The following is a 27,655-nucleotide window of genomic DNA, read 5'->3' on the forward strand; positions in this document are numbered from 1 at the left end:
CAGGTGCCCCTGAAATTACTAAAATTTTAGAAAGCCATTTCTCCTTCTTCTTCAAAGTCACAGGCTGGCTAAAGACAAGCTCAGTTTGCATTACCAGACAGAACATGAAGTCTCAGTCTGTGGCATCAGTGTGCAGATTTAAAGTGAACTGTATAGCTTTCTTGGAGACCACTGAGTAAATGTTTGCCTCATATAATAATAAATAAGGAGCCCATTGTGCTGAGTTTCCCAAAACCGAGGAGTCAGCTCCAAAGAGAACTCCAGAAGCCAAAACAAATGACAGCTTCCTTGGATGGAATGACTTTACACACAACATGCACACACGCGCACACACACAAACACACACACACATACACACCTATAAACACCACTGTGCACATACGCTTATATATTTTAGTCTAAGATTTTTCTTAGTTCCTATATATATTTTTTGAGTTCTTCTTCTGGTACCCCACAAGATAATAAAATAGATCAACATAAACACAAAATGACAAATAAATGAAGTTAAATTTTAAGAGTATCTTTTCAACTCACCTCTCAGTACAAGTAAATATACATGAATGAACACATATATTTCACTCTAATGCAACCACTAAGTGAGATATGTGAAAATCATACATTAAATAATGAATGTGAGATTCCCCATCTGCCAACTTACGAAGCGCTGATGAGTGGAGAGGCTGGGATGGAAATAAGTCACGGCATGTTAGTTCTAGAAGGCATGGTAACTGGTCTCCCAAGGTGGCTCCGATGAACCACTTTTTCTAGTAGCCACGCCCTCTGTAGTCCCCTCTCACGGTGAATCTGGGCTGACCCTTCTGCTTGCTTTAACCAATAGAATGCAGTGGAAGTGATGCTCAACAACAAAAGCATTTTTTAATTCTTTTTTTAAAAGTTTATTTATTTATTTTGAGGAGGGGTGTGAATGGGGGAGGGGCAGAGAGAGCAGGGGAAAGAGGGAGAGAGAGACTCCCAAGCAGGCCCCGTGCTGTCAGCCCAGACCTCACATGAGGCTCAAACCCATGAACCATGAGATCATGACCTGAAGTCAAATCAAGAGTCAGAGGCTGAACTGACCAGGTGTCCCAACAAAAGCATTTGTAACAATCAATTGCTATATAGAATTTAAGATAAAAAAAATATAATTTTATTGTATGTTGTGTCTATTCATCTTTTATAGTGATAAATTATAAAATACACACAAACACATACATGTCACACACATACACATGTGAATGCACACACACACTTTTTTCCCAGAAAGCCAGTTGTTGAATATTCACCAGCACTGTTGTGCTTGCCTCATCTCAACATACCTTCCTGGAGTTGTAATCTTCTGGAAAAAAAACAAGTCCTCAATCCTTTTACTCTGAACTGGAAATTACTAAAATCTGCCAGAGTGGTCTTGGGTGACCCTTTGATCCCTGTGATAGGAAATACAAAAAAATCATTGTGATACAACTGCCCATGAGGATAGAAAGAGCGGGAAGCAGTGGGCTCACTTCTGCATCATGCAAAAGAAAATGAAGGTCCTGAGTCTATGAGAAGGCCCTGGCTCAACTTCCTTAAAGGCAAGCTCCAAGAGAATGATGGAGTTGGTGATGCAGATTTGCTGTGGCACAGGGGATTCAAGGTGATCTTGATGTAGAATACCTTGGCATAAAGACCATCAGGCTCTATCCTGGCCTGCCAGGGTCTCAGCAGGCAGTGAGACCCAGTCTCCGGGTGACAACATTGAGCAGAAACTTCTCTGCACACAGCATGGGTTTCAGCCAAGCAAGCAGGCGGCATCCAGGAGCACATGCAGAAGACTTCAGGCTCAAGCAGGTCAGTCTGACTTTCAGCTTCAGAAGCCAAGCTGTGCTAATACCCCAAGTCCCAGAAGGCTTTTGGCTCTAAGTAAAGTTTTAGTGTCAGATGAGATTTATTTTCTAGAAAAAGAGCAGAAGCTTAATTTTAAAAAGGAAGAGGGGAGGGGAAAAGAGGAAAGGAGAAGGAAAAAAACATTTTGCCTGGTCATTAAAGACGAGCATTAAGTTGGGTTCAAATTTAGCACCATGGCAAAGGGCATGACATTCATCCTTAAAACGGAAGTGGAACGGGAATGAAGGTTCTCACATAGACACATCTTGGTAGGTTGCCAAAGGGCAATGTCCCAGCAAACAGGGGAGCTTGCCACCAAAGCCAGAGGTAGGGAACTAAGGGCAGAGAATGTTTCCTAAACGAGGAAGGTACTTTAAAATGTATGGTCTTTTTAAAGAACTGCTTTTTTGCCCTCTAAATTTTAGGCCCAACCGCAGACTAAGCCTCAGTTACTAAATTGTAGCTCTAGATATTAGCTAAGTCACTTAAATTCTCTGAGTCTCCATTCTCCTGTATTGGTAAAATAACCCCTGCCTCACTGTATTAATTGTGCAGGTTAAATAAGGATACAGATGAAGTGCTTGGCATATAGTGAAAGGTAGCCAGAATTGTTTCTATTGAGGCCTTTCAATCAGAATTAGATTAGTAACGCTTCATACTAGATTTTTAAGTCTAAGAAAGCATTCAGTTTTACTTAGGGTTTATTTCTTTAAATTTTTCTCTAAAATTAGGAATTGTGGGGCACCTGGGTGGCTCAGTCAGTTGGGCATCCTACTTTTGGATTCAGCTCAGATCATGATCTCGTGGTCTGTGGGTTTGAGCTCTCCATCGGGCTCTGTGCTGACAGTGCAGAGCCTGCTTGGGGCGCTCTCTCTCTCTCTCTCTTTCTCTCTCTCCCTCTCTCTGCCCCTCCCCCGCTCACTTGTGCACGCTCTTGCTCTCTCTCTCTCTCCCAAAATAAATAAACTTAAAAGTAAAATAAATAAAATTAGGAATTGCTTCATTAACGGTTTCTGCAGAAAAGTTATTGAAGATGTTTGATGAGAGCAGGTACCTGGGACTTAGGAAAAACAATCCAGTTTGATATGTAGTCCTACACAGGTACTATCATTCATCTTTTTTTATGTTACCTAAATTTCAGGCATAGTGTGTAGAAAGAAAGAAATAGCCTCTGAAGGACTGTGCAAAGCAAATTTATAAGAACGTGTATATTTGGTGGGGGGGAGTGCCCCTGGTGATTCTGATGTGCAGTCATAAATATTTATTCGAATGAATGGATTTCCAATCCCTAAACCCCACAGTGGAGAACCTCTGGGAGCATGTTCAAATTTTGTTGCCAAGCTGTGCTTACTTGCCCTAATTTCCAATTAACTTTAGCATGCCCAGAGGGTACATGGCACAACACTTTTAGACCTTCTAAGGACTTACCAGACAGATATTTCATGTTCTGATAGGTCCGTGGCTCTGTAAGGGCTCGCCCTGCCCTCACCTGAGCCAGACTGCACACAGGTATTTATGGGTGGCTCTATTTTGCTCCTACGGCCAATTGAAGGGAAGGGCCCAATATAAATCCAGTCTCATCTTGAGAAGTAACAGAAGTTGGATTAATTTTGCTCTTTTCGTGGGGACTAATATGTGAAGTTAGGGCAACTTTGGGTCATTAGCCCCTTCTGAAGACCCTATAGAATTCTTCATAACCCCTTTAGGACATGGTGCCGGAATGAGAATTCCACCTGCAATCCCCAGAGAATTGATTGGGCTCTGACTCAAAGTGCCACTCCTTTCTCTACTGTACTTCCTCCATTCTGTTCAGACGGAACTTCCAGCTTTATCCTGACTCATATGCTAGTGTTTCTGCCTGAAAGGACACATGTGACTTCTCCCTCTATTAACAGACTAGAAGCAAATGATGGCCAGGAGTGATTCATGGACATGTGTGATTTTCCCTGGGAACTTGATAAATGTTAGGAGGGAGAGGAGTCTGAGAGATACCATAACATCTTCAAATCAACTACGTTAGGGCTTGGAGCTTTGAGATTCTGGAGTTAAGATTCAAAAATATTCCCAGAATTCAAGTGAAGTATCAATAAGTTTACTCCAAATTTCAGTTCTCTAACTTCCGCAAATATTTTCAGGAAAACCTTGGAAACAATTTGAATCCCTGCTAGTCAATCAGGTAAGGTCTTGGAGCATCAAAATCAGGGGGATTGTGGGGCGCCTGAGTGGCTTGGTCAGTTGAGCATCCGACTTTGGCTCAGGTCATGATCTTGCCATTTGTGAGTTTGAGCCCCGAGTCAGGCTCTGTGTTGAGACAGCTCAGAGCCTGGAGCCTGCTTCAGGTTCTGTGTCTCCCTCTTTCTCTGCCCTCCCCCTGCTCACCCTGTCTCTCTCTCTCTCGCAAAAATAAGTAAAACATTAAAAAAAATTTTTTTTTAAAGATTAGGAATATTGGTACATTAGGGGTATTGGTATTGGGATATTGTGACTTCATTTATGTAAACCAGCTTGTGAAGCCTGAGATCTAACAGCTGTTGGCAGCTCTATGTCACTGTTGTTCTGATCCAGTTGTCTATGCCTGGCAGTCCTTGGACGTTTCAAGCACTATCACCACTCCTTAGTGGAGCCAGACAGCTGATTATATCTCAGCCAAGACTTCACAATCTAAGCCCCAACAATTCCACAGTGCTGCAGTTTTAGGCCAGCCTCCAATTTTCCTGAACTTAGTATAAAAATCCTTCAGTTCACAAGGTAGCACTGCTTTGTGCTAGGCTCCTGAAAGGGATACTCCATAATAAAGATTTCTGGACTCCGTGGTATATTCTCTGGGACTAAGCTGACATTACTTGAATTAAGACAAGACCCTCAACCCCCCCCCCCCCCGCCACCACCCACCCAAGCTGAATCTACTGAGGCCACTGGTGTCAAGCTGATGCCACCTAGAGTGAAGGGAGCCAACCCCTCTGTCCATTAACCCAGAATCGGACATCCTCCAGGAGATGGTGGATGGTGGACTAATCCACTCGGCACTCCCATCCCGGTTGTCCTTGCGACATTAGTCACTGGTTTCCCATCACATCTGTGGTCTCTGAAAGTGTGGACCTTGGATCAGAGCATCCACATCACTTGTAACACAACTTGTAATACAAATTCTCAGGCCCCACCCAGATCCACTCAATCGTACACTCTGGGAGTGGGTCCTAGCAGTCTGTGTTACAACAAGCCCTCCCCCATGATTCTCATGCACATTAAAGTCTGAGCATGACTGCATTAGAACATCATCCCCATTATGCTCCGTATTTCCTTGTTCCCGAATCAGTACCCCTTACCCCCCCCCCCCCCCCCGCCCCCGCCACTGCCCTCCAATGTACCTTCTGGAGCAACTGCTCTGTGATCAGCAAATTGCCCTTCATTCTCCACATCTTCCAGGCATTTTCTCCATACCTCCTCACATTAATTGAAGCCCAGTGTCTTCTAGAGAGGCCCTCTGTGGTGGTGGATAGGTGCTCGTATCTATTTACAGCAGGGCAGGTCCTTGTCCCCCTTCCTCTTCATCGGTATTTCCACACAATTACTTCTTTCCCACCCTTTTATAAAAACACCTACTCCATTGAAGCTCATGCCCTGTAGTTATATCACCCTTCCCTCTTCTCATCATTCAAGTCTTCTGTACCAGGCTCATCCTGGGTCACTTTGAAGTCCATTGTGCTGGTGAACACCTGAGCCTCTCCATTTCTTGACTACTTTATCTCCAATGACTTTCTCCTTTGTCCTCTAACACTGACTCCCAGAGTACACACAGAATCTGTTCCCCTTGAAACTCCCTTCCCTCTAAAAATCACAAATACAGGCGTCCCATTCCTGACCACAAATTCTTGCAGTATAGTTTGTTTGACCGCTATTCCCATTAGGATCATTTTCGAACCTCTTTGGGATATCTAATTCCAACCCTTCCCCTTTTAACTCCCCTCATATGGTCACCTCCTTTGTTCCTTTCCCAGCTTTGATTGGATGGCCTATCATTTCAGTCTTTTGTATATATCTTCATTTACTTTGTCTTTCTGACCTCTGTCTCTACTCTGGCAAAATCCAATCATGGTTGACATCAACCATCAATAAATCAGATATTGAATAAGCATCAACTTCATGTCCAGTACTTTTTATAGGCACTAACACTGCAGAGTGAACAAGTCAGATCATGGCCTTGGCCTAGTGGAGTTTATTCCCTATTGGAGGATAGATGGGGATGAAAAAATCAGACACACAGATATTCATTTATTTATTTTCCTTTTTTTTCTTCCAAGACTTTATTAAAATTCAAGTTAGCTAACATATAGTGTGGTATTGGTTTCAGGAGTAGAATTTAGTGACTTATCACTTACATATAGCCCAGTGCTCATCACAAGTGCCCTCCTTAATGTTCATCATATATCTAGCCCATCCCCGCCCCTACTCCCTCTCTTGCAACCCTCGGTTTGTTTTCTATAGTTAAGAGTCTCTTATGGCTTGCCTCCCTCTCTTTTTTTTTTTATCTTATTTTATTTTTCCTTCCCTTTCCCTATGTTCATCTGTTTTGTTTCTTAAATTCCACGTGAGTGAAATCATATAGTATTTGTCTTTCTTTAACTTATTTCACCTAGCATAATACACTCTTGCTCTATCCACATTACTGTAAATGGAAAGATTTCACTCTTTTTGATGGTTGAGTAATATTTCATGGTGTATATAAACCACATCTTCTTTATCCATTCATCAGTCGATGGACATTTGGGCTCTTTCCATACTTTGGCTATTGTTGATAGCACTGCTATAAACATTGGGCTACACATATAATATGCCCCTTATAATCAGTATTTTTGTATCCTTTGGATAAATACCTAGTATTGCAACTGCTGGGTCATAGGGTAGTTCTATTTTTTAAAAAATATTTTTTAACATTTATTCATTTTTGAGAGAGAGAGAGATAGAACGTGAGTGGAGGAGGGGCAGAGAAAGGGAGACACAGAATTCGAAGCAGGCTCCAGGCTCTGAGATGTCAGCACAGAGTCTGATGCAGGGCTCAAACCCATGAGCCATGAGATCATGACCTGAGCTGCAGCTGGACGCTTAATCGACTGAGCCACCCAGGCACCCCAGGGTAGTTCTATTTTTAACTTTTGGAGGAAACTCCATACTGTTCTTCAGAGTGGCTGTACCAGTTTGCATTCCCACCAACAGTATAGACGGTTCCCCTTTCTCCACATCCTCTCCAACATCTGTTGTTTCTTGAGTTAATTTTAGCCATTCTGACAGGTGTGAAGTGATATCTCATTGTGGTTTTGATCTGTATTTTCCTGGTGATGAGCAATATCGAGCATTTTCCATGTATTTTTTAACATTTACAAGTCTTCTTTGGAGAAATGCCTGTTCATGTCTTCTGCCCATTTATTAACTGGATTATTTATTTTTGGGGGTGTTGTTTGATAAGTTCTTTATATATCTCGGATACTAACCCTTTATCCTATATATTTGCAAATATCCTCTCCCATTCTGTCAGTTGCCTTTTAGTTTTGTTGCTTGTTTCCTTCCCTGTGCAGAAGCTTTTTATCTTGATGAGGTCCCAATAGTTCATTTTTGCTTTTGTTTCCCTTGTCTCTGGAGACATGTCTAGTAGGAAGTTGTTGTGGCCAAGATCAAAGAGATTGCTGCCTGTGTTCTCCTCTAGGATTTTGACGGTTTCCTGTCTCACATTTAGGTCTTTCATCTATTTTGAATTTAATTTTGTGTATTGTGTAAGAAAGTGGTCTAGTTTCAGTCTTGTGCATGTTGCTGTCCAGTTTTCCCAACATCATTTGTTGAAGAGACTTTTTTCCACTGGATGTTCTTTCCTGCTTTGTTGAAGATGAGTTGACCATATAGTTGTGTGTCCATTTCTGGGTTCTCTGTCCCATTCCATTGATCTTTGTGTCTGTTTTCGAGGAACATAGATATTTAATATATGTCAGGATCATGGTAAGTGCTTCCAGGAAGAATAAGTGCCAATAAAGGGAATAGGAAATGATGGGAGCAATGGGGTGGGGAAGAGGGCAGCACTATTTTAGATGCCATGGTCTGAGAAGGCATCGTGAGGAGGTGAGTTTTGAGCAGAGACCTGAATGAGGTGAGAGAACCAAGGCATGGGAGGAGACTCCAGAGAAAAGCAGGTGCACAGATCCTCAGGTGGGCATGTGCTTTGCCTGTCAGAGGAAGAGCACAGTAATGGCAGAATTGAAATTCAGAGAGTAGTACAAGATGAGGTGGGAAATATACCCACAGGATGTTTCATGAAGGTCTTATAGATCCAAATGAGGACCTGAGAGTTTGTTTGTTCCAAAGAAGCCACTGAAGAGTTTTAAGCCTTTGAATGAAATGGTCTGACTTTCCTTGGAAAACATCACTCTGAATACCGTATAGAGATTATACTGCGGGGAAGGCATGGACGGAGTTGGGACACAGTGAGGGAATCCTGCTGTGGTCCAACTGGGAGATGAAGGTGCAGCCATACACTTTCTCTGTACTTCTCTCTGAAAGTGTGGTCCCTGAGCCAGCATCATCCACATCACCTGGAAACTTCTAATGCAAATTTCCGGGCCCCAACCCACTCATCTACCTACATTTATTAAACTTCTGGTCCCTTACATATCCCCTCGTTCTCAGAAAATAACCCTCACTTCCTACTTTGCAGGGAGAATAAAAAAAGGGAATCCATTGTGTAAGAATTCTTCCATTTCCCATATCTATAAAATTATTTCTTTCCAGTCTCTTCATACTAAGGACTTATCCCTCCTTCTAATTGTGGTCTCTCCATCTTATTTGCGTTTATTGTTCACGCGTGCTCAAATCTCTACCAGCATGCTAAAAATAATTTTCCCCACCTCGACCTCCAGCCATCACTCTGATCCAAAGCTGAACAAACTCTTTGAAAAGCTTCTACATTCATTCTCTCTACCCTCCAATCCCTCTCTCCTCCCCAACCTACTTGAACCTGGCTTTGGCTCCCACCATTACACTGAAAGATCTTTCACCAGGTTCCAGATCATCTCTTGCTGTTAAGACCATAGAAAACATTCAGCCATGTCACACATGTACCCCTGAGCTTCATGTTAAGTTATTGGAATACTTTTGAACCAGTTTTATAAAGAGCTGCCACCCAAACCCCACCCCAATACATCCTCTCTCTCCCTGTCTAGACCCTCCTGCTTAGATCCCCCTCACCTAGTAGCTGAGGGGTTAATGCCAGGCACAGCAAGTGCCCTCCTCACCCAACTCCCATATCAGCCATTCTGATTGGTTTGTATACTATATACTTTAGTATAACCCATCTCAGCTAAAATCACAAAACTTCCAGGCTCCTTCTTGACTGTTCAGAATCATTTAACACAGTGGACTCTTTGAAACAGTCTCTTTGATTTCTCTGATGACACACTCTTGATTTTCTTCTTGCACTTTTCAGTTTCCTATACTGCCTTTCCCCATTGACATAACCTTTACGTGTTGATCTTGTTCTGGACCCTCTTCTCTTTGCTTTACTATCTCAATAGATCTCACTTATTCTCACCTCATGTCTTTAATCACTATCTGTATGCAAATGAATCCCACATTAAATGTTTAACCAAGACCTCTTTTCTGAACTCCAGACCTGACTCAAATATCTGCTTAGCAAATCATTTGGCTGTCCCATCAAATCTACAAATGTAACATGCATGAAATTGACTTTCTAGCTCTTAGCTTCCCATCTGTTCCTTCTGCAGAGATGGTTCTACCACCATCTACCCAGATGCACAAATCAGAAAGCTGGGAGTCATCGGTAACTCCTCTCTCTCCCTCACTACCCCTTCACTACCCCTCATTTGCCATCAGTTACCATGTCCTATTTACTCTCTTTTAACCTACATGGGATATATATTAAATCCATTCCATTTGCTCCCCATATCCCCTGCCGTCTCTGGTTCAAGCCACCATCACCTCCTACCTCACTGATTACAGTGGGCCTCTTGTATTCCTGTGTCTATATTTGTCTCCCTCCATTCTATTTTCTCTAAAGCAGCCAGAGTGATCTTTTACAAAATGCAAATCTGATTAAACCAATATATCCTGTTTCACTCCCCTGGAGTTCAAAATGAGGTCACATTCTTCTTAATGTTCAAATCAGATGAGTTAGAGCCTTCAGCTTGTCTGCCAGGTGTGATAACTTCAGATTCCAAAGGTTCAGATGGTCTAATAAACAGAGCTGGAAAATCTGCTTGACTCTCAGTAAAATGCCAGATTGTACTAGTCCTCTGTCCTTGGGTAGTCCTTATCCATTGCTGCATGATCTGTAGTGACCAGGTACAAACGTCCACCAAATAACCCACAGTAATCCTTACCCAGTGAAAGAAAGTGTTTTTAAGGTCTAAGCCCACCAGTGTTTCAGTTCTGGAGGTAGGGGGAAAGAATCTTTACAAATGTCATAGCCAGCTATGATAGCTCAATGCCATGGTAGGCCTGGGACCCAAATGTTAGAGCTCTTCCCTTATTCAGCTCTTTTAGTTCATATACACGGACAAGGAGTGATGGTGGGTATCAGAATCTTCTTACATTTCCTAAGGCAAAGCCTTAATGCCTTTGTGAATTTATGCATGGAGATTGATTTGCTTGTGCTCAGGCCTGAAGGCCCCAATGCAAAGGATATTACCAGAGGCCAGCAGCCTGGGCCCCAACACTAATCAGAATGCACCTGAAGCCTAATGAGTTAGGGTGTAGTCTACCTCTTTCTGAGAAAGATCATTTTTAACCCAAATGTCCCTGACACTCTCTAATTCCTGTCTTGAGTAGGGGGTCTGACTACTAATTCAAGGTAGAAACACAGGAGAATCCCAGGAGCTACCTTCTCCCTGAATCACATCTAATCAGCCACCAATCCTTGATGATTCTACCTATGAACGTCCTTAGAATTCAGCGCTGACACTTAGTTCAAGCTCTGATTTGTTCTTTTACCATTTTAATCAGTTCCTACAGGTCACCTTGGCTCGACTTCCAATATAACCTCCATATTGCACTCATTGATCTTTCTAAAATATAAATCTGATCCTGCCTCTGTTCTGTTGAAAGCTCTTTAGTTAATCCTCCATGTATCTTTTGCAAGGATAGGATACTTAATCTGAGATGCAAGCAGCAGGAGTCAATGGATGGGCATCAGAAGAATTGTGAATCATATGCAAAACTGTACATGTGCATTTTCCCAATGAAATAGCTCACAGTTTTCATTGGAGTTTCAAGGGAATGTATTTCCACAGAAAGGCTAAGATCTACAGCTCAAGCTCAAGCTGTTTAGCTGGGATGAAAGGGATTTTCATGACCCGGTCGTTGCTTACCTGTTCGGTCTTATCATCCACATCTCTCTCCCTGCCACCCCTCCCCACTCAATACTCCAACAATGTAAAACTGCTTATGATTCCTAAAACATACCAGGCGATTCTATGCCTCCATGTGCTTTTGCGCATACCGCTCCCTCTGCCTGCAGTGCCTCCTTCCTTTATTTGCTTTTGTCTTCTTGTAAAATTTATCTTTCAAGATCCAGCTCTGGCAACATTTTCAGAGAACTTTTCCTGGTTCCCTCCTATGAAGAGTTAACCACTCTGACTTGTGAGCCACCTCTCTTTTTTTGTACAGGTGTCTGATTTGGCCCACCTTTGTGTCCGTAAGCAACTGAAATATGTTAAGGAGACATTTTTGTTGAAGTACAACATGTGTCCAGAAATGTGCAAACCGTTTAAGTGTGCGGCAGCTCTGTGATTTTTACAAAGTGCATACACCAGTGTTAACCATCACTTGGATAAAGGAAAGGAATACTGCCAGGGTCCCGAAAGCCCTCTCGTTTCGCCCCCCGTCATTATCTAACCTCAAATGTAACCACTGTTCTGATTTCTTCTTCCATAAATTAGTTTGCCCATTTGAAAATTTCCGTGCCTCGTGTCCAGCTTCTTCGCTTTGACATTCTGTGTATGAGACTCATCCATGGTGTTTCTGGTAGCAGCAGGTTTGTTCACTGCTGTGTGGTATTCTTTTGTGCAATTTGCGTTTCTTTTTCTACCACCGATAGACATCTGAATTGTTTCCATTTTTAGCTACTAAGAACAGGTCGCTATGAACATTCTTATCCATGTCTTTCATTCACCTTACATATACATTTCTATTAGGTATACATCTAAAAGTAGAATTTCTGGGTTATAGCGTATGTGTGTATTCAGGATATTGCCAATACTGTTCTAAAGTGGTTGGGTCAATTTATACCCCCAGCAACAGTGTTGGAGGGTTCACGTTGCTGTACATTGTCGCCATTACATGCCCATTTCAGTTTTTTAAAAAATTTTTTTAATGTTTATTTTTGAGAGAGAGAGAGAGAGAGAGAGAGAGAGAGAGAGTGTGTGTGTGTGTGTGTGTGTGTGTGTGTGTTTGAGGGAGAGAGAGAGTGGGGGAGTGGCTGAGAGAGAGGGAGACACGGAATCCAAAGCAGGCTCCAGGCTCCAAGCTGTCAGCACAAAGCCACACTCGGGGCTCAAACTAATGAGCCATGAGATCATGACCTGAGCCAAAGTCGGACATTCAACCAACTAAGCCACCCAAGTGCCCTGATTTCAGTTTTTAAGTTTCAACCCACTTTGGTGACTGGAGTGTTACCTCACTGAGGTATATACTATACTGAATTTTATTTCTTTACATATCTGTCTACCCTCGTCAACACTGATTTCCTTGAGGCCATGGGACAATGTCTCATGCAGCATTGGGCACCAACATGTACAATGCCAGCACACTTGGGTGCTAAGGAAGTGTTTGTTGAGTGAACAGACTGTTGGAGAAGTGAGAAGGGGCTCACAGGTCTTCCTAAAGGCAAAATCAAGCTTTTGAGGTAAGTGAGTGTCTATTTTTGCCTAACTTTAAGTCAAGTCCTAGTCATTAGATTTGAGTGTCCATCCACTGCCAGTATTATTGTTCTGGTACCTTCTCAAGGACTCACTAGCTAGGTACTTCATAGCATTGATCAGGAATGTATACACCAGGGCTGTTGACAATTCTAACCATAAAGTTAAAGACACCTTGAAATATAATTGTATTTCCCTCCTTTCTGGCAAAATCACATCTAAGCCACCTGCAGCAAAGAAGAAGCTAATCCTTGTTTAAAGATGCTGATCTTTGTTTAAATCCTCGATTAAAGTAGTTAATCCTTGTTTAAACCTTGTGGGTTTGATGAACACCACTTCTCACAGAGATACCTTCACCAGGATAGCTTTAATAAAAAGGAAAGGATAGTAAGTGTTGGCGAGGATGTGGGGAAATTAGAGGCCTCACAGACAGCTGGTAGGAGTGTAAAACAAATGGTGTGGCTGCTATGTAAAATGGTTTGGCCGTTGCTCAAAAACACAAGCCTAGAGTTACCACAAGATCCAGACATTCTACTCCAGCCATATCTATAGAATTGAAAACACATGTTCACACAGAAGCTTGTACATTCATGTTTATAGCAGCATTATTCAGAATAACCAAAAAGTGGAAACAGCCCAAATGTCCATCAGCTGATGAATAGAATTCATAACAGTGGAATACTATTTGGCCATGAAAAGGAATGAAATACGTGTTACAACATGAGTGAATCTTGAAAAGATTGTGCTAAGTGAAATAAGCCAGACACAAAGGCCACGTATAGGGCCATCTACATAAAATGTCCAGAACAGTCAAATTCATACAGACAGAAATTAGGTTAGTGGTAGCCAGAGGCCAGGGGAAGGAATAATGGAGATTGATTTGTCCCAGGGAGGGACCGATAATGGATACACATTACTTCTAGGGGTGATAAAGTACTAAGATTAGATAATGGTGATGGCTGCATGACTGTCAACATATTTTAAAAAACACTGAATTGCATACTTTAAAAGGATGAATTTTATGGTATATAGATTATATCTCAATAAAGCTGTTATACAATATTTTGAGCTGTTAAATTTATTTTTTTTACTTTAAGAAGTAAAATTTACAATTTACTTCTTATCTGAACTGTTTGCTATAAGCTTGTACTGCTTGTGCAATTTCAAAAATACAAAGGTTTCAAAAATACAGGTGACCCTTGAACAACATGGGTTTAAACTGGGGGGGGGGGGGGAAGGTCCACTTATAAGCAGATTTTTCAGTGACTATAGTACAGTAATGTGAATGTATTTTCTCTTCCTTATGATTTCCTTAACATTTTCTTTTTTCTAACTTGCTTTATTGTAAGAATACAGAATATAATACAAATACCATTCAACATTATGTGCTAACCAAGTGTTTCTGCTATTGGTAAGGCTTCCTGTCAACAGTAGGTCATTAGTCACCAAGCTTGGGAGAGTCAAAAGTTATACACGGATTTTCTACTCTGCAGGGGAGAGTGTCCATACCCCTAACTCCCAGACTGCTCAAGGGTCAACTGTATATTTAATTATGGTTTGTATTTTTTTCCCTGTAAAAAGGTTGCATTAATGTACTTCTCCTGTATTATTACCTCTTCTTTTTCTCATTGAACTGGGCAGCATCATCCTAATGAACTGGCCCCTGCCTTCTTCAGGTGGATGTCAGCATAGCATTCGTGAGGATTGTCACCGGCTCTAACTCCAAAGAATGCCAAAGAATATCATGTGCAGTAGGAAAGGGCTGGCACAGGCACTTGGTTCAGACCAGAAGAACCCAGGGGAAAGTTTGCTGTTTCCTTCCCTCATTGTCCTTTGGAAGCAACGTCTTAATTGAATATGACTAGCCTGATCAAAGCCCCCTTCTACTTCTTCTCTTCTGGTCTTTTGGAGAGGAAAATACCAAACAAAAAGTAGGTACGTAAAACATGGTATTAGAGTATGTACCGTCACCTTCGACGACTTTTAAAAATTTTGTCTTCCCCTTGTTTTTTTTCCTTGCTCCAATGATTTAAGAAAAAAAATTTTTTTTGTTTTTAAATTCCTCTAATCCTGTGCTTCTCAAAATGTGGTTCCCAGCCCAGCAACACCCACATTACCAGAGGAATTGTCAGAAATGTAGATTATTGGCCATGGGAACCTGCACACGCCTGCACTGGGACTGGGACCCCGGGGCCTTAAGTAGCCCCCCTCAAGGTGATTGCAAAGGCTGCTGGCCTTTTAGCACCCCTGCTCCGGTTTCTGCTTCTCTCTCTCAGCCATCAGCTTTTCAAGCCTAATGCACATTAGTAAGGCGCCACAGATCTGCTGAGTCACCCTCCTTTCCCTTCCTTTCCTTTACCCTAACCTTCGCCACTCTGCCTGGATTCTTTCCTTAGCATATTTCTCTGCATTTTCTCTTCCATCTTGGAATCCAACTGCTCTTTCCCAAATCAGCAACTTGGGTTTCTGTCCTTTCCCACCTATCCGGTGAATGACAACATGCCCTACTTAAGAATCCCTCACGGCATTGCCTGGGAAGAAAGAGGGTACCACGAAAAGAGGAATTTTTGTTCGAACATTTGTGGTACTTATTTTTGTAAAAATAATTGTGCCACTGCTATGGAGCAGAGATTGACAAACTCAAATGTGTAAAGGGGAGTTTGTGATTTTTAAAATGCATGTTTCCAGGGGCGCCTGGGTGGCTCAGTCAGTTAAGCATCTGGCTTCAGCTCAGGTCATGATCTTGTGGTTCGTGGGTTTGAGTCCCCACGTGGGGCTCTGTGCTGACAGCTCGGAGCCTGGAGCTGTGAGATCATGACCTGAGCTGAAATCAAGAGTCCAATGCTCAACCAACTGAGCCACGCAGGTGCCCCGGTGCCACAGGTGATTTTGAAGGTGGTGGGCTTTGCCCACTTTGAGAAACACTGGCTAAATAAAGCATGAGCTTTATGTTGGGACAGGCCTTCCATACCTCTTCCCTTTGGAGAGTCTTTGCTCACTGGAAATGTATACAAGAAAAAAAAAGTAACACAGGACCTATATCTTTTAGTAACATTTTCCATGTCTTTAGTTTAGCAACTGAGTGCGAAGTACTGGAACAAATGACTACATTTTTGGCCTCATAAAATAGGGTTGCCCAATTCCAGCATTATCATTATTTTGGTCTGGATAATTCTGTGCTGTCCGGTGCTTTGCGGGAGGTTTACAAGTATCCTTGGCCTCTACCCACACTCTGTGTCAGTAGCACCTATCCCCCAAGTTGTGATAACTTAAAAATACCCCCCAGACATTTGCCAAATGTCCTTGGGGGAGCAAAATTTACACAGGTTGAGAACCATTGAAATGGGGACCTTAAGTGAAGAGAATGTACAATTCATATAAGTAACTCTATGGAACATTTGAATGTCTGTGGTCAAAGTATTTTTGCTTTTACATTAGAAATAGTGTGTAGCTTCTAAGAGTGTTCAGTTAGAAACGACAGTGTTTTAAGAAATCTGAAAAAAAATCTTATATCACTACAAAATATGAAGCATATCTCTAAAAGTAACATTAAGAAAGTTAAGGTGGACACATGAAAATGTAAGTGGAAAAGAAAGTTATCTCAGCTGATGACCACCATGTAAGAGGGCAAAGAGGCAGTATGGACCAACAATAATAATATCAATACCATACTGTATGTTAATACAGTAGGCGATGTTGACAAAACATTTGTGCCAGCCATATTGTTACTTCTGAGAATGCAGAGGTGAGAAAGAAAACAAAATAACTGCCTTCTCTCATAAGGATCAGAGTCTAGTGGGGACTCAAGGGCACAGACAAATAATTACAACATTGACTGAATTAGCATTAAAAGGGCAGTACTGGAAAAATTATGATAGCAGTATCTACTGCTCACTTGTAGTAAAATAACTGAAATTTTTAAGAGACTTTAAAAGCCTTACTGTGTGAGGAGTATAGTTCACACCCAGGCCAGGTTTCTGTCATCCTGACAGAGAGTTAATATAATTCAGACGGACATACCCCTCTTTTGATTGTAAATAAACATGGCATTAGTTTATTGGGTGATTGAAGTTGAGGCAGCTGGACTATTTTGACAAAATGATCAGGATAAGTAGTTCAATTACTCACTTCACTTGTCTGTGAAGAATTCAGACGGCTGTGGTCCAATGAATTAAGTGAATGTCAACTTGGGAGATTTGTGTTATTAAAATATGTTAATATTTGATACAGCTTTAAAACCAAGGTCTTGGGAGAAAGCGTCCATTTATAGGCACACCTCATTGTGTTGCACTTTGCAGATACTGTGTTTTTTTACAAATTGGAGGTTTGTGGCAACCTTGTGTTAAAGCAAATAGCATCTTCTCATTTCATGTCTGTGTCACATTTTGGTAATTCTCACAGTATTTCAAACTTTTCATTATATTTGTTACGGTGTTCTGTGATCAGTGATTATGACTCACTGAAAGCTCAGATGATGGTTAGCAATTTTTAGCAGTATTTTATTTTTTTTTTTTCAACTTTTTTTTTTTTTTTTTTTTTTTTATTTTTGGGACAGAGAGAGACAGAGCATGAACGGGGGAGGGGCAGAGAGAGAGGGAGACACAGAATCGGAAACAGGCTCCAGGCTCCGAGCCATCGGCCCAGAGCCTGACGCGGGGCTCGAACTCACGGACCGCGAGATCGTGACCTGGCTGAAGTCGGACGCTTAACCGACTGCGCCACCCAGGCGCCCCAGCAGTATTTTAAAATTAAGGTACATACAGTATTTTTTAGACCTATTACTGAACATTTAATAGACTACGGTATAGGGTGAACACAACTTCCATATGCACTGGGAAACTAAAAATTCATTTGACTTGCTTAATTGCAACGTTTGCTTTATCGTAGTGGTCTGGAACCGAACCCACAGTATCTCCAAGGTATGCCTGTATACACATATGCTCTCCCACTGGTTTGCTGGGAAAATGCTTTAATTTTCTTGTTTCTTCAGTGATCCAATTACCCCAACCTACTGCATGGCTCTGGGTTAGAAAAAAAGGTTAAATAAGAAAAAGACAGTAAAGGATTAAAAATCCACATAACTATAGCTGCAGTACCTTTTTTGTCAAGTAGGAATCAGACAAATTTGGTTTGCTGGGCCCATGGCATTGGACTGGGGAGGAAGTTAGACAAACGATATTGATTTGCCTTAAAATTTATTGGTCTTCTTGGACTTGCTGACCTGAGTAAGCAACTGTGAACACATTCAAACACCAAGGAAATGGGGTTGGGATGACTGTACATAGGAAATGAGAGTGTGGACAGCTATGCATATTCGCAAATATTTCTAGTTCACCTGGCTTCCTGCTAGGCATTTGATAGAACGGAGCCCTTTGGATGAATGGGATCATGTGACTCTTTCTGGCCAATGAGGTTTGAGCATACATGTGGCATGGCTGGCTGGGGTATTTGACAGCTAGAGATACTCCCTAGTTCTTTTCCTTATAATAATCAGCAACACATGAAATATGGTTTTATCAGCCTGAATCTACTGAATGACTACTGTGAGCATAGCCCTCTGCTGAACCTTGATGGATGTAGATCATTTGTCTTAAGCTTCTTCTGTAAAGTATGAGTATTTTAGGTTTTGCACACCATACTGACTGTATCACAACTACTCAGCTCTGCTCTGTGTGGCATGAAAGCAGCCATAGGAAATATATACGTGAATGGATGTGGCTGCAGCTCAAAAAAGCTTTACAAAAACAAAAGGCCACTTGGCCTTGGGACTATAGTTTGCAGAACAGACCCCTGCTTTAAGTCATAGCCTTTTTAGGATTGTTACTGCAGCATAACCTAGCCCATCTTGATATACTGTGGGCTGTGAGATGGCCCCCCAAGTGAGAATCTTTGTCATCTGTGTTCTCTTTCCTGCTCTCTCTTGATAACCTTTCCTTTTTCCTTGAAAAGCCTAACTTAGCTGACCATAACTGCTTCCATAACTGTTACTGATGTGCCAATGAAAGGCAGCAGTGGCCTCTCCTCACACCTTCTCTGGAGCCCTCTTCAGCTCAAACCTGAATCATTCATTAGAGGTCTCGGTATCATTGGTTTCTGTACTTTAGAATCACCAGGAGGAGGTGTTAAAAACAGATTGCTGGGCCCCACCCCTGGGGTTCCTGACTGTAGGTCTGGAGAGAATTTGTCTAGCAGACTATTTCATGTCTGATCTTAAAGACATTGGTCCAAGGAATAAAGCAGTGCTTTTTTTTCTTCAAACTTCAATTTGTATGCACACATCAGCTGAGGAGCTCGTTAAAATGCAGATTAATACAGTAGGTCTAGGGTGGGTCCTGAGATTTTGATAGTGATAGAGGTCAGGCTGAGTACACTGAGTTGCAGGGGATATAGGATTCTAATCTTCCTTTCTAGCCTCTAGGTGTAGCAGTGCTAAACACAGTGCAGGTGCTTCAATCTTGAATAACCTTAGGTCAATATTGACTTGTCACACCTTACGATTTTGTTAGCAAACTCTGTTGGTTCTATTATCACAATACACAAAGCAACCAGCCACACATCACCACCGTCGTTGTAACACCCTGACCTTGGCCACCACCACCTACCTGTGAGCCATATTTCAAAAGCCTCCTAATTGGGCCCCAGATTCTGCTCTTGCCCCACTCTCCCTCTTACCTCTAATCCACACTCACGGTAAATTCTTTACATAGCAGCAAGAGGATTTCTTTTAAACACAGGTTGATTACATCACTCCCCTGCTTAAAACTATGTGTGCAGCGACTTCGCATTTCACTCAGCAAAGGCGAAAGTCCTTATGATGGTCTGGCAGGCTTCATAACACTGGACCTCTTTTAGATCTTTGACCTATCTACTACTCTCTGCTTCAGTCACTGTGGCCTGCTTGCTGTTCTTGAACCCACTGAGCACACTCCCATCTCAGATCCTCAAACTTGGGTGTTGCCTCTACCTGGAAAATTCTTGCTCCAAGGTAACTATTGGGCCTCCTTCCTCACTTCCTTCAGTTTGGTCTCAAGTGAACGGTAAGACTTTTCCTACTTTTTCTTCTGTATCATTTCAATATCTGACATTTTCTTTTCCTCGCGTGAAATGAAGTTCCACAAAGATCTTTGTTTTGTTCACAGTCTCTAGCACTAAAGAGTTCTTAACACATAGTAAGGTGCTCAAAAAACATTTGAATGAATAGGTAACATACTTTGCAGCTAACTGGAATATTTTAAGGCTGGAGGTTGCTGTTGTTTCCCTAGGCTCCCTCAGGATACACTGTTGCCAGCCAGTATTACTCATGTTATTCCCCAGGGAATAGTGGGTTTGGTATATAATACTTTTCAAAATCTGTTTTCAGAGAATTGAAATTATAAATTGGTCATTTACTGTTGTCATACATTATGCGGCTGAAATTTCTGATCATGTTCGATACATTTTCTTCCAGCACTTGGCTTATTTTCTGTTCATTGTCCACACCCAACCCCACCACACCCCTAGTTTAATTACAGGACTGCAATAATTCCCTTCGAGCAAAAAAATTTTGTTTTGTTTTGTATTTAACATTCTCTTGCGAGTATTAGGAATCCAAAACAAAAAGTCTAATTTGTGATACTCGGGTTTATTGGATAAGTGTCATCTTAAGATAATTTTTAACATGAGTCCCGAGTTTTAAGACTTTCTATAAGCCACCCATCTTGCTCATTTCCAACCCGTTCTATAGGGAACTCCTAGGTTACCGGGTGATTGTTTTGTGGGGGTTAGAGGCGAGCTTTTTTCCAAAGACCTTTTGGGGTGTGGGAATTTGCTTGCTCTGCATACAGAAGGAATTCTAGAAGCTGGGACTGCACCACCCACCCCACGTACCCCTAACTTGCAGAAACCTTTGCCCCCCGCACCCCCCCTTGGCTCTTTACAGGGCAGGAGCCAGCTCGGATCCAGCTGCTTGACACCTATTGTCCCCGTTTGGACGTCAAGCGACTTCGCCTGAAGGACCCTAGGTTTGATTTCGCTCAAAACTCAGGACTCCGCTGGGGCACCCCTCCCGGGGCCGTCCCGACCTGCGCGGATCGACCGTCCCCCCCCAAGGGCAGGGGCTAGAGCGGCGCAGTAAGAGACCCGGTGGGCCCTTTCCCACAGGCGTTCGCGTCGGGCAGCCCGAGCGGCCGCGAAGGCCCCCGCCCGCAGCTTCTCCCGCCCCCTCCGCCCCAGAGGGCCGGCTGGCTAAGTCCCTCCCGCTCTCGGCTCTCCGCCTCACTAGCAGCGGCTCTCGGTGCAGCGGGGATAGGGCGAAGCGGCCTGCGCCCACGGAGTGCACGACACTGCCCGGAACGCACAGCCACCCTTGCCCCCTCAGCCGCCCACTCAGGATTTCCAGCGTCCTCTGCGCGCGCACGGTGAGCGCCACCCGGACCGAGGCGCTGACGGTGAAGAGGGCCGCTGCCCCGAGTGTCCTTTACCTCCGGATCGGCTGGACCTTCTCGAGGGGCTTGCTCCTCAAGTCTCCCCTTCCCCCTCCGCCCCCCCCTCCCCCGGTCATTTCCAGTGCCCTTCTCCACCCTTCTCCGCCTCAGCCTCGACCTCTCTCCTCCCTCCTTTCCTCGCCAGGCGACGAGTGCTGGCCGACCCCGGCGGGGACCGTTGCACTGGCCGTTGGCGGCCGGCTCTGCGAGGCCCCGCCCCCGGCGCGAGCCTCGGTACCCCGGGGCTGGTAGGCCGAGCCGGCGGCCTGCGCGGGGGAGGGGCGGGCCGGGGGGGGGGGCGGTGCGAGGCCCGGCGGGGCGCCCTGCTGGCGGGTCGCGCGCGCGTCCGCGGTGTCTTCCTGCCCTCGCGGCGCGCGCCGGCCCCATCCCCACCCCCACCCGCTCGCGCAGGCTCCCGCCCGCTGCGCGTTTTGTCCCGCGTCTCGCCCCGTCCACCGCCTGACTCGCCGCTCTTGTCCTTCCTCCCGCTTTTTCTTGTCTCCTCTCACGGTCTAAAGATGCCCTCGGCCACCAGCCACAGCGGAAGCGGCAGCAAGTCGTCCGGACCGCCACCCCCGTCGGGTTCCTCCGGGAGTGAGGCGGCGGCGGGGGCCGGGGCAGCTGCGCCGGCTTCCCAGCACCCCGTAACCGGCACCGGCGCTGTCCAGACCGAGGCCATGAAGCAGATCCTCGGGGTGATCGACAAGAAACTTCGGAACCTGGAGAAGAAAAAGGTGCCAGGAGTTGGTGGGGAAGGGAGGGTTTGATGCTTCAATCCTGACTGCTGTGGCCTGCCCTCTTCCCGTCCCTGTCGCATCCCCTCCACCCATCCCCACCCCCCACGCCCGGCCTGCTCAGTAAACGGAGCTTCGAGCCCTGAAAACGGGCTCCTAGGGGAGGTGCTTGTCACCTGACCCGGACGGGGCGCTCCCCCCCCTCCCGCCCTGGCCGCTTTATTACTCTCCTCCGGCAGTGGGCCAGGCTTCTTGGCCTTTGGGAGTGGGATGTGAAAGGGCGGGGGCCTGTCGCCAGACTTAGCCGTGTGATACCCTTCCCTCCGTCACCGAGGCCCGATTTCTTTGACGAGGGCCAGCGGGGAGAAATGAAGGGGTCCGGTGAGGGGGCTCAGGGCTCAACCCACCGCCTCGTGGAGTTGGGGCGGCCTACGTCCTACAGTCGTGGGGTTGATCCGCTCGGTTACCGTGTTCTTGAGGCCTGTTCGGTGTGCCCTCACCTCTCTTGGGAGAGAAGTGTGATTTCACCCAGAATTGCTTCTGTGTCAGGCCCCTTTTGAGTGTGTCTTCGATTTGCTAACCCCCCCCCCCCCCCGCCCCCATCTGACGGGCGCCCCCACGTTTCCTTCTTTGTTTCAATTGTCTAGGTGCCCCCCTGAGCCTCAAGCTCAACTCGATCCCGAGAAGATTTTCTGCGGCGGCTCTTTGCCCCTCCGGGACTTTAGAGAGGGATGGGAGGGAGACGGCCACGATCGAGATTCTTTGGGGGGCGTGGGTCCGTGTTAGACCGAGGGGATCGCCAGGTCTCCGGGCACATGGAGAGAGCGTCTAACATGGCGGCGGCTGCGAGGAGAGGGAAGCGCTTTACAGGAGCTGCATTGTGAGCACAAAGCGAAAGCAGAGGGGGAGGGCAGAGACCAGGCAGCCGCCCCGGCTGGCCTTCCTCGCCCCCCCTCCGAAAAACAGTCGAGCCACACCCACAATTTTTTGGATTCAATAGTTTGCCATTCTAGGTCACACCGTGAGGTTTATCTTCAAGTAGGCCTTTTGTTTTATGCTTTCAGTGCAGGACAGTGTACCAACTCTGTTTGGAGCGGCACGTGTGTGTGTGTGTGTGTTCCTGTGTGGGTGTGTACATATGTAGAGAAAGGGTCTCGGCAGAGTGAATAATTCCACCTTCAGTAAGACTGGAGGTGGAAAGGGAGAAGCAAATCAGTAAGTAGTATGAAAAATTGGATAATTACATCTGTGACTATTATGCAAACTTTTTGCCTTTTACCTTAAGAAAAATAACTTTGCTTGGATAACTTTCGTTTGTCTGCTTCTAGTAAGACATTTATCATAAAACATCTTGAATTTTGAAGAAGTCATTTAAGAATGTTTATTTAGTCACCCACCTAACAGTGTTACTTAAGATGTTGATTGAGATAGTAGCAATTTAAAATTTGGGCCAGATAACTTGAAGAAAATGGTGACATTTAGGTCTTAATTACTTTAATTGCTTGTTTAATTGATTTTATAGTTTTTGGGAGTTTTAAAAGACATTTTTAGATTAGGTACTAATCTGTCTCATTTTTTCTACTGGGAATATTACTTGAATTTCTTAGCTTTTATTTGAAATCGAGAGATGCACTAATTGTGGATGTCTCCTACCTTTTGGTGATACTCTATTTTGATAAACAAGTGTAGTTTATTATAAATGATAAAAGTAATAGATGAATCAATATCAGCAAAGCAACAAAAGTATTTTACTTGTAAAGTAGTTGCATTTAAATACGTATTGGAATAAGCATGCCCAAGGCCAGTATCTTCTGAGTCTGCCATCTGAATCAAGATTTAGGAATCTTTAAAACCTCTTGCTACAAATAAATCCCGTCAATCTGGTTGATGCCTGAGTGGTTTAATTTTCAGAATTCTTCTAGGATAGGAATCAAAAATAGTAATGATGTAGTAAATGTTAACTATAGACATATAAATGTAGATATTCATATTTTAATGACTGAAAAGTAATTTTTCAAAGTCCTTAATGTAAAGTCAGGTACTGATTAGCAACCAATTTAGTTATGACATGACTGATTCTAGTGCTCCAAATGAGTATGGAAAAAAATTAGTTTTTAAGCCCCATGAGGACCTGAACAATGACAGGTCACTTGTGTATGGGTTTATATTGTATACATTGCCTAACACCTGCCACCCCCACCCCCATAGAAGAGAAAGTAATTACAGACTTAGGCTAGTAAGTACTGAAAAGTTCTCTTGTAATGGTGGAGGAAAAAAACCTCACAAAGTAACAAGTATTTCGTCTTTTTTTTTTTTTTTTTTGGTCTTATTGTCTTGAGTGCTAGGTAGTAGAAAGGTCAAATTACAGGTAAGCTTTTTGGTAACTCACAGACTGAGCTACCTACTTGTTAAATAGCTAAGTTGGCAGTATGTTGTGACCTAACTACTATTGAAATTAAGTTTTACTTTTTGAGAGACTTAAGGATTTTGGATTTTTCTCTAAGCACATCTGGTTTCTAGTTTATATTGCATTTTTTCTATATCTAGATTTACTGTATGAAAATGTGATTTTTTTCAAAACATTAATTTTTCAGTAGTGAGCATTTCTAATAAACCTAAAATAGGATTTACTTTACAAGTCAGTTTTGAATCTTTATAAACCTTTATGCAGTAGAGGAAGATGGTATTTATAAATAACTGGGTTTCTTTTTATTTCAGTCCATTTAGCAACTTCTGTTTGAGCTATATTTTAGACTTGACCTATTCATAACGGTCTAAAGGACAAAATCTTTTTTTTTTTTTAATCTTTATTTATTTTTGAGAGAGAGAGACAGACAGAGAGACGGAGCGGGAGCTGGGGAGGAGCAGAGAGGGAGACATGAATCCGAAGCAGGCTCCAGGCTCCAAAGCCTTCAGCACAGAGCCTGTTGTGGGGCTCAAACTCACGACCGCAAATTCATGACCTGAGCTGAAGTCGGACACTTAACCAACTGAGCCACCCAGGTGCCCCAAAATCTCTTTTTTAATGGATTCTAAAATCAAGTGTCCTGACCAAAATTACTACTAGATATGTATTATCACTTAGTTTAAGACTTGGAGAATTGCAGTAATTTTATTGTACTTCATTTAAAAAAACAAAGTATTTGTTAATTTTCTGATAAGTCAAGCCATTAGAAGAAAGCTAAGTATCTGTTCAGTAAGAATGCATGCTTAACATTAATGAAATATCCTATTATGTAATGCAACTAAGTGGCCTGGTAGTTTTTGAAATTTGGGTTTATAAAGACTATACTATGTATGTGCTTAGCAAACAGAAGAAATGCAGTTATAATCAAAAGAATCAAGTGCAAAACTCCATTTACAAATCTTTTAATTTTTATAAGTAATAGAAATTGCCAAGTTTTCTTCATTAGTTTGTTGGTATAGAACAGGGCTATAGGCTAGGCAAGATGTTATTTTGAAACCAAGTTTTAATTTTCACTGAAGAGAGAGCTTATTTATATGGTGAGATGTAATCAGTTTTGATGTAGAATAAAGGATGTTTAAATAGATGACATTTAAAATTTTTATGCTTTTTGTAAGTATAATAGGTTTAGACACTAGTGATTTTGGTAGGTGAAAGATTAACCACTGTTCTCTTGCAGAGCAGTCTGACAGCTTTGTAACCAATATGTGACCAAGACAGATAGCCAAAGTGTACTGTTTTTCATCTACTCTCTCAAGTCTTTTTTGCTCTTTAGATCTTTTTAGTTAATTTACTGAAAAAAGATGCTATCATTGTTAGGATAACATTTCTTTTTAGAGCATTGCAGTGTGCCTCTACTTAGAATTTTCAATGCAGCTTTTCTACAGAATTTCTTTGCTAAGTATTTTGAAATAATATTCTCAACTATTTTATAAGTAAAATCTTTCCTTGGGGCTAACATCTGAAGTTTTTCTTGACAGTTGAAATTGCTGATGTATCCGCTTGTCCCATTGGTTGCATGAACTATTTCTCTGCAATGCAGAGGGCAAGATTACTTTGTTTTGCATTCACCTTGTCACAGGAAAAAAAAAAAAAACCCAAACATTTATAATGCTTCATTTGTTTCTCTCTGCCTGCCTGCCTGGGTGTGGGTGTGTGTGTGTGTGTGTGTTAGGGAGAGAGAGAGAAAGAGAAGTATTTAAAATTTGAATTTAAAAAGGAAAAGATGTGAATTTCCTCGTGTAATAATTATAAGTATTTTTTTCTTGCATGAGAGTAGAATCCCAAGTATTATAATGAGAATGAATTGGTTTAACCTGACCATGTTATTTTACTCTAGAAAATTCCCATGTGGCAAATATTTGTATTAGAATACATTTTGTGTGACTTAGAGATTAAACATACAGTTTGTTATAATTTTATGTAATTAATACCTTAGTTTACATTTAGGAGGAGAGGAAGATTAGTACTGTTTCATCTTTTAAAAAAATTAAATTATTTCAGAGGTTAAAATTATAACAACCTGGTGTTCATCTTATTGTTATACTGTTAATAGAATCTAAGATCTTTTAAGGCCTTAAAGTCATCTTAGAATTTATTCTAATTCATTTTATGGAAGAGTTCATTCAGATGCCCATGTAAAGTCAACCAGTTTGGAAAGAGTGAATTCTAAGGTCTCTGGTTTTATGGGAAAGATTAGAATTTGTAATGTTCTGCAACATAAGTATTTTTCGTGTTTAAGCCAATACTGTAGAACCAGGTGAAGGCTTTAACTTAAATCTTTTTTAATTTTAGAGTTCCTCTGTTTTAAAATGCTGAAAGCAAAAGGAAAAAGCTTTTTATTTCTTCATTGTTAGACCTTTATTTGTATCTTGTTAAATTGTGTTTTTAGGCTGTCCAGGTAATGGGTCTTGAGAAAAACAGTACAAGTAAAGCCCCATTGTATCAGGTGCCATTGGGACATCTGTATTGTTGTAATGAAATGAACTTTTAAAGTTTAAATTCTGATGTTTCTCTTTGTGCTTAAGTAAGCCCTGATGCACACTGGTCCGTCTTAATGCAGGCTTGGTATGTCGTAGACCAGATAATTTGGGAAAAGTGTTACCAGTAAAGCAGTAGGAGGTGTGTCAACCTTTCCATATTCTTGTATTACAGGCTTTGGATATTTTTTAGTAATTGGTCCCTTTTTCTGGTGGCAGTGAATTGTATGTAAGCAGTAGAGAAGAGTAAGAGGAGTAGCAGAAGAGACAGTATCAGCCAAAGTTGGAATTGTAAATTGCTTGGCTTCTGCTCATTTCTTTATTTCTCCCCCTAGCTGTACCAGTACTTTTGTTGGATAGAGTACTGTGTGTAAAAACATACATGACAGAGACTTTATTGGGCAGAGTTCAGAATTCATATTTCCTGAGGAAAAGGGAAGGTGTGCTTTTTGGCTGTGCTCAGCTAAAGGATGCTGTTTCCTTTAACTTCCTGTACCACCTATTGTCTCTACACTTCCTTGACATTTTGTATTGTCTTATGCTCTTACCTTATGTGTTTTTCTAAATAGGTAGTTAAGCTCCTTGGGGAGTATGAATGACAGCATATTGGGCCTTACACATGGTAAATGCTAAATATTTGTTAGTTTGACTGAATCATTATATAGAAATATTTGTAGCTTCATCAGTAAAATCCTGTTAAGATGTATTAATCCATGAGGGAGAAAATGCTTTTTGT

The 27,655-nt window shown here is 42.6% G+C and overlaps 1 protein-coding gene across 1 annotated transcript in view; it reads left to right on the plus strand.

Annotated features, from left to right (window-relative positions):
• The first annotated feature begins 20,990 nt into the window (after window positions 1–20,990).
• The window catches only part of CAPRIN1 (cell cycle associated protein 1), a 38,762-nt gene continuing 32,097 nt past the window's right edge, over window positions 20,991–27,655 (plus strand). The window contains exons 1-2 of the mRNA XM_058688600.1: window positions 20,991–21,175; window positions 21,760–21,975. Coding sequence (XP_058544583.1) covers window positions 21,760–21,975 — 216 coding nt within the window. The 5' untranslated portion in view covers window positions 20,991–21,175. The remainder of the gene's footprint in view (window positions 21,176–21,759; window positions 21,976–27,655) is intronic.

The sequence above is a fragment of the Neofelis nebulosa genome, chromosome 10 (genome assembly GCF_028018385.1).
Source record: "Neofelis nebulosa isolate mNeoNeb1 chromosome 10, mNeoNeb1.pri, whole genome shotgun sequence".
Classification (NCBI taxonomy): domain Eukaryota; kingdom Metazoa; phylum Chordata; class Mammalia; order Carnivora; family Felidae; genus Neofelis; species Neofelis nebulosa.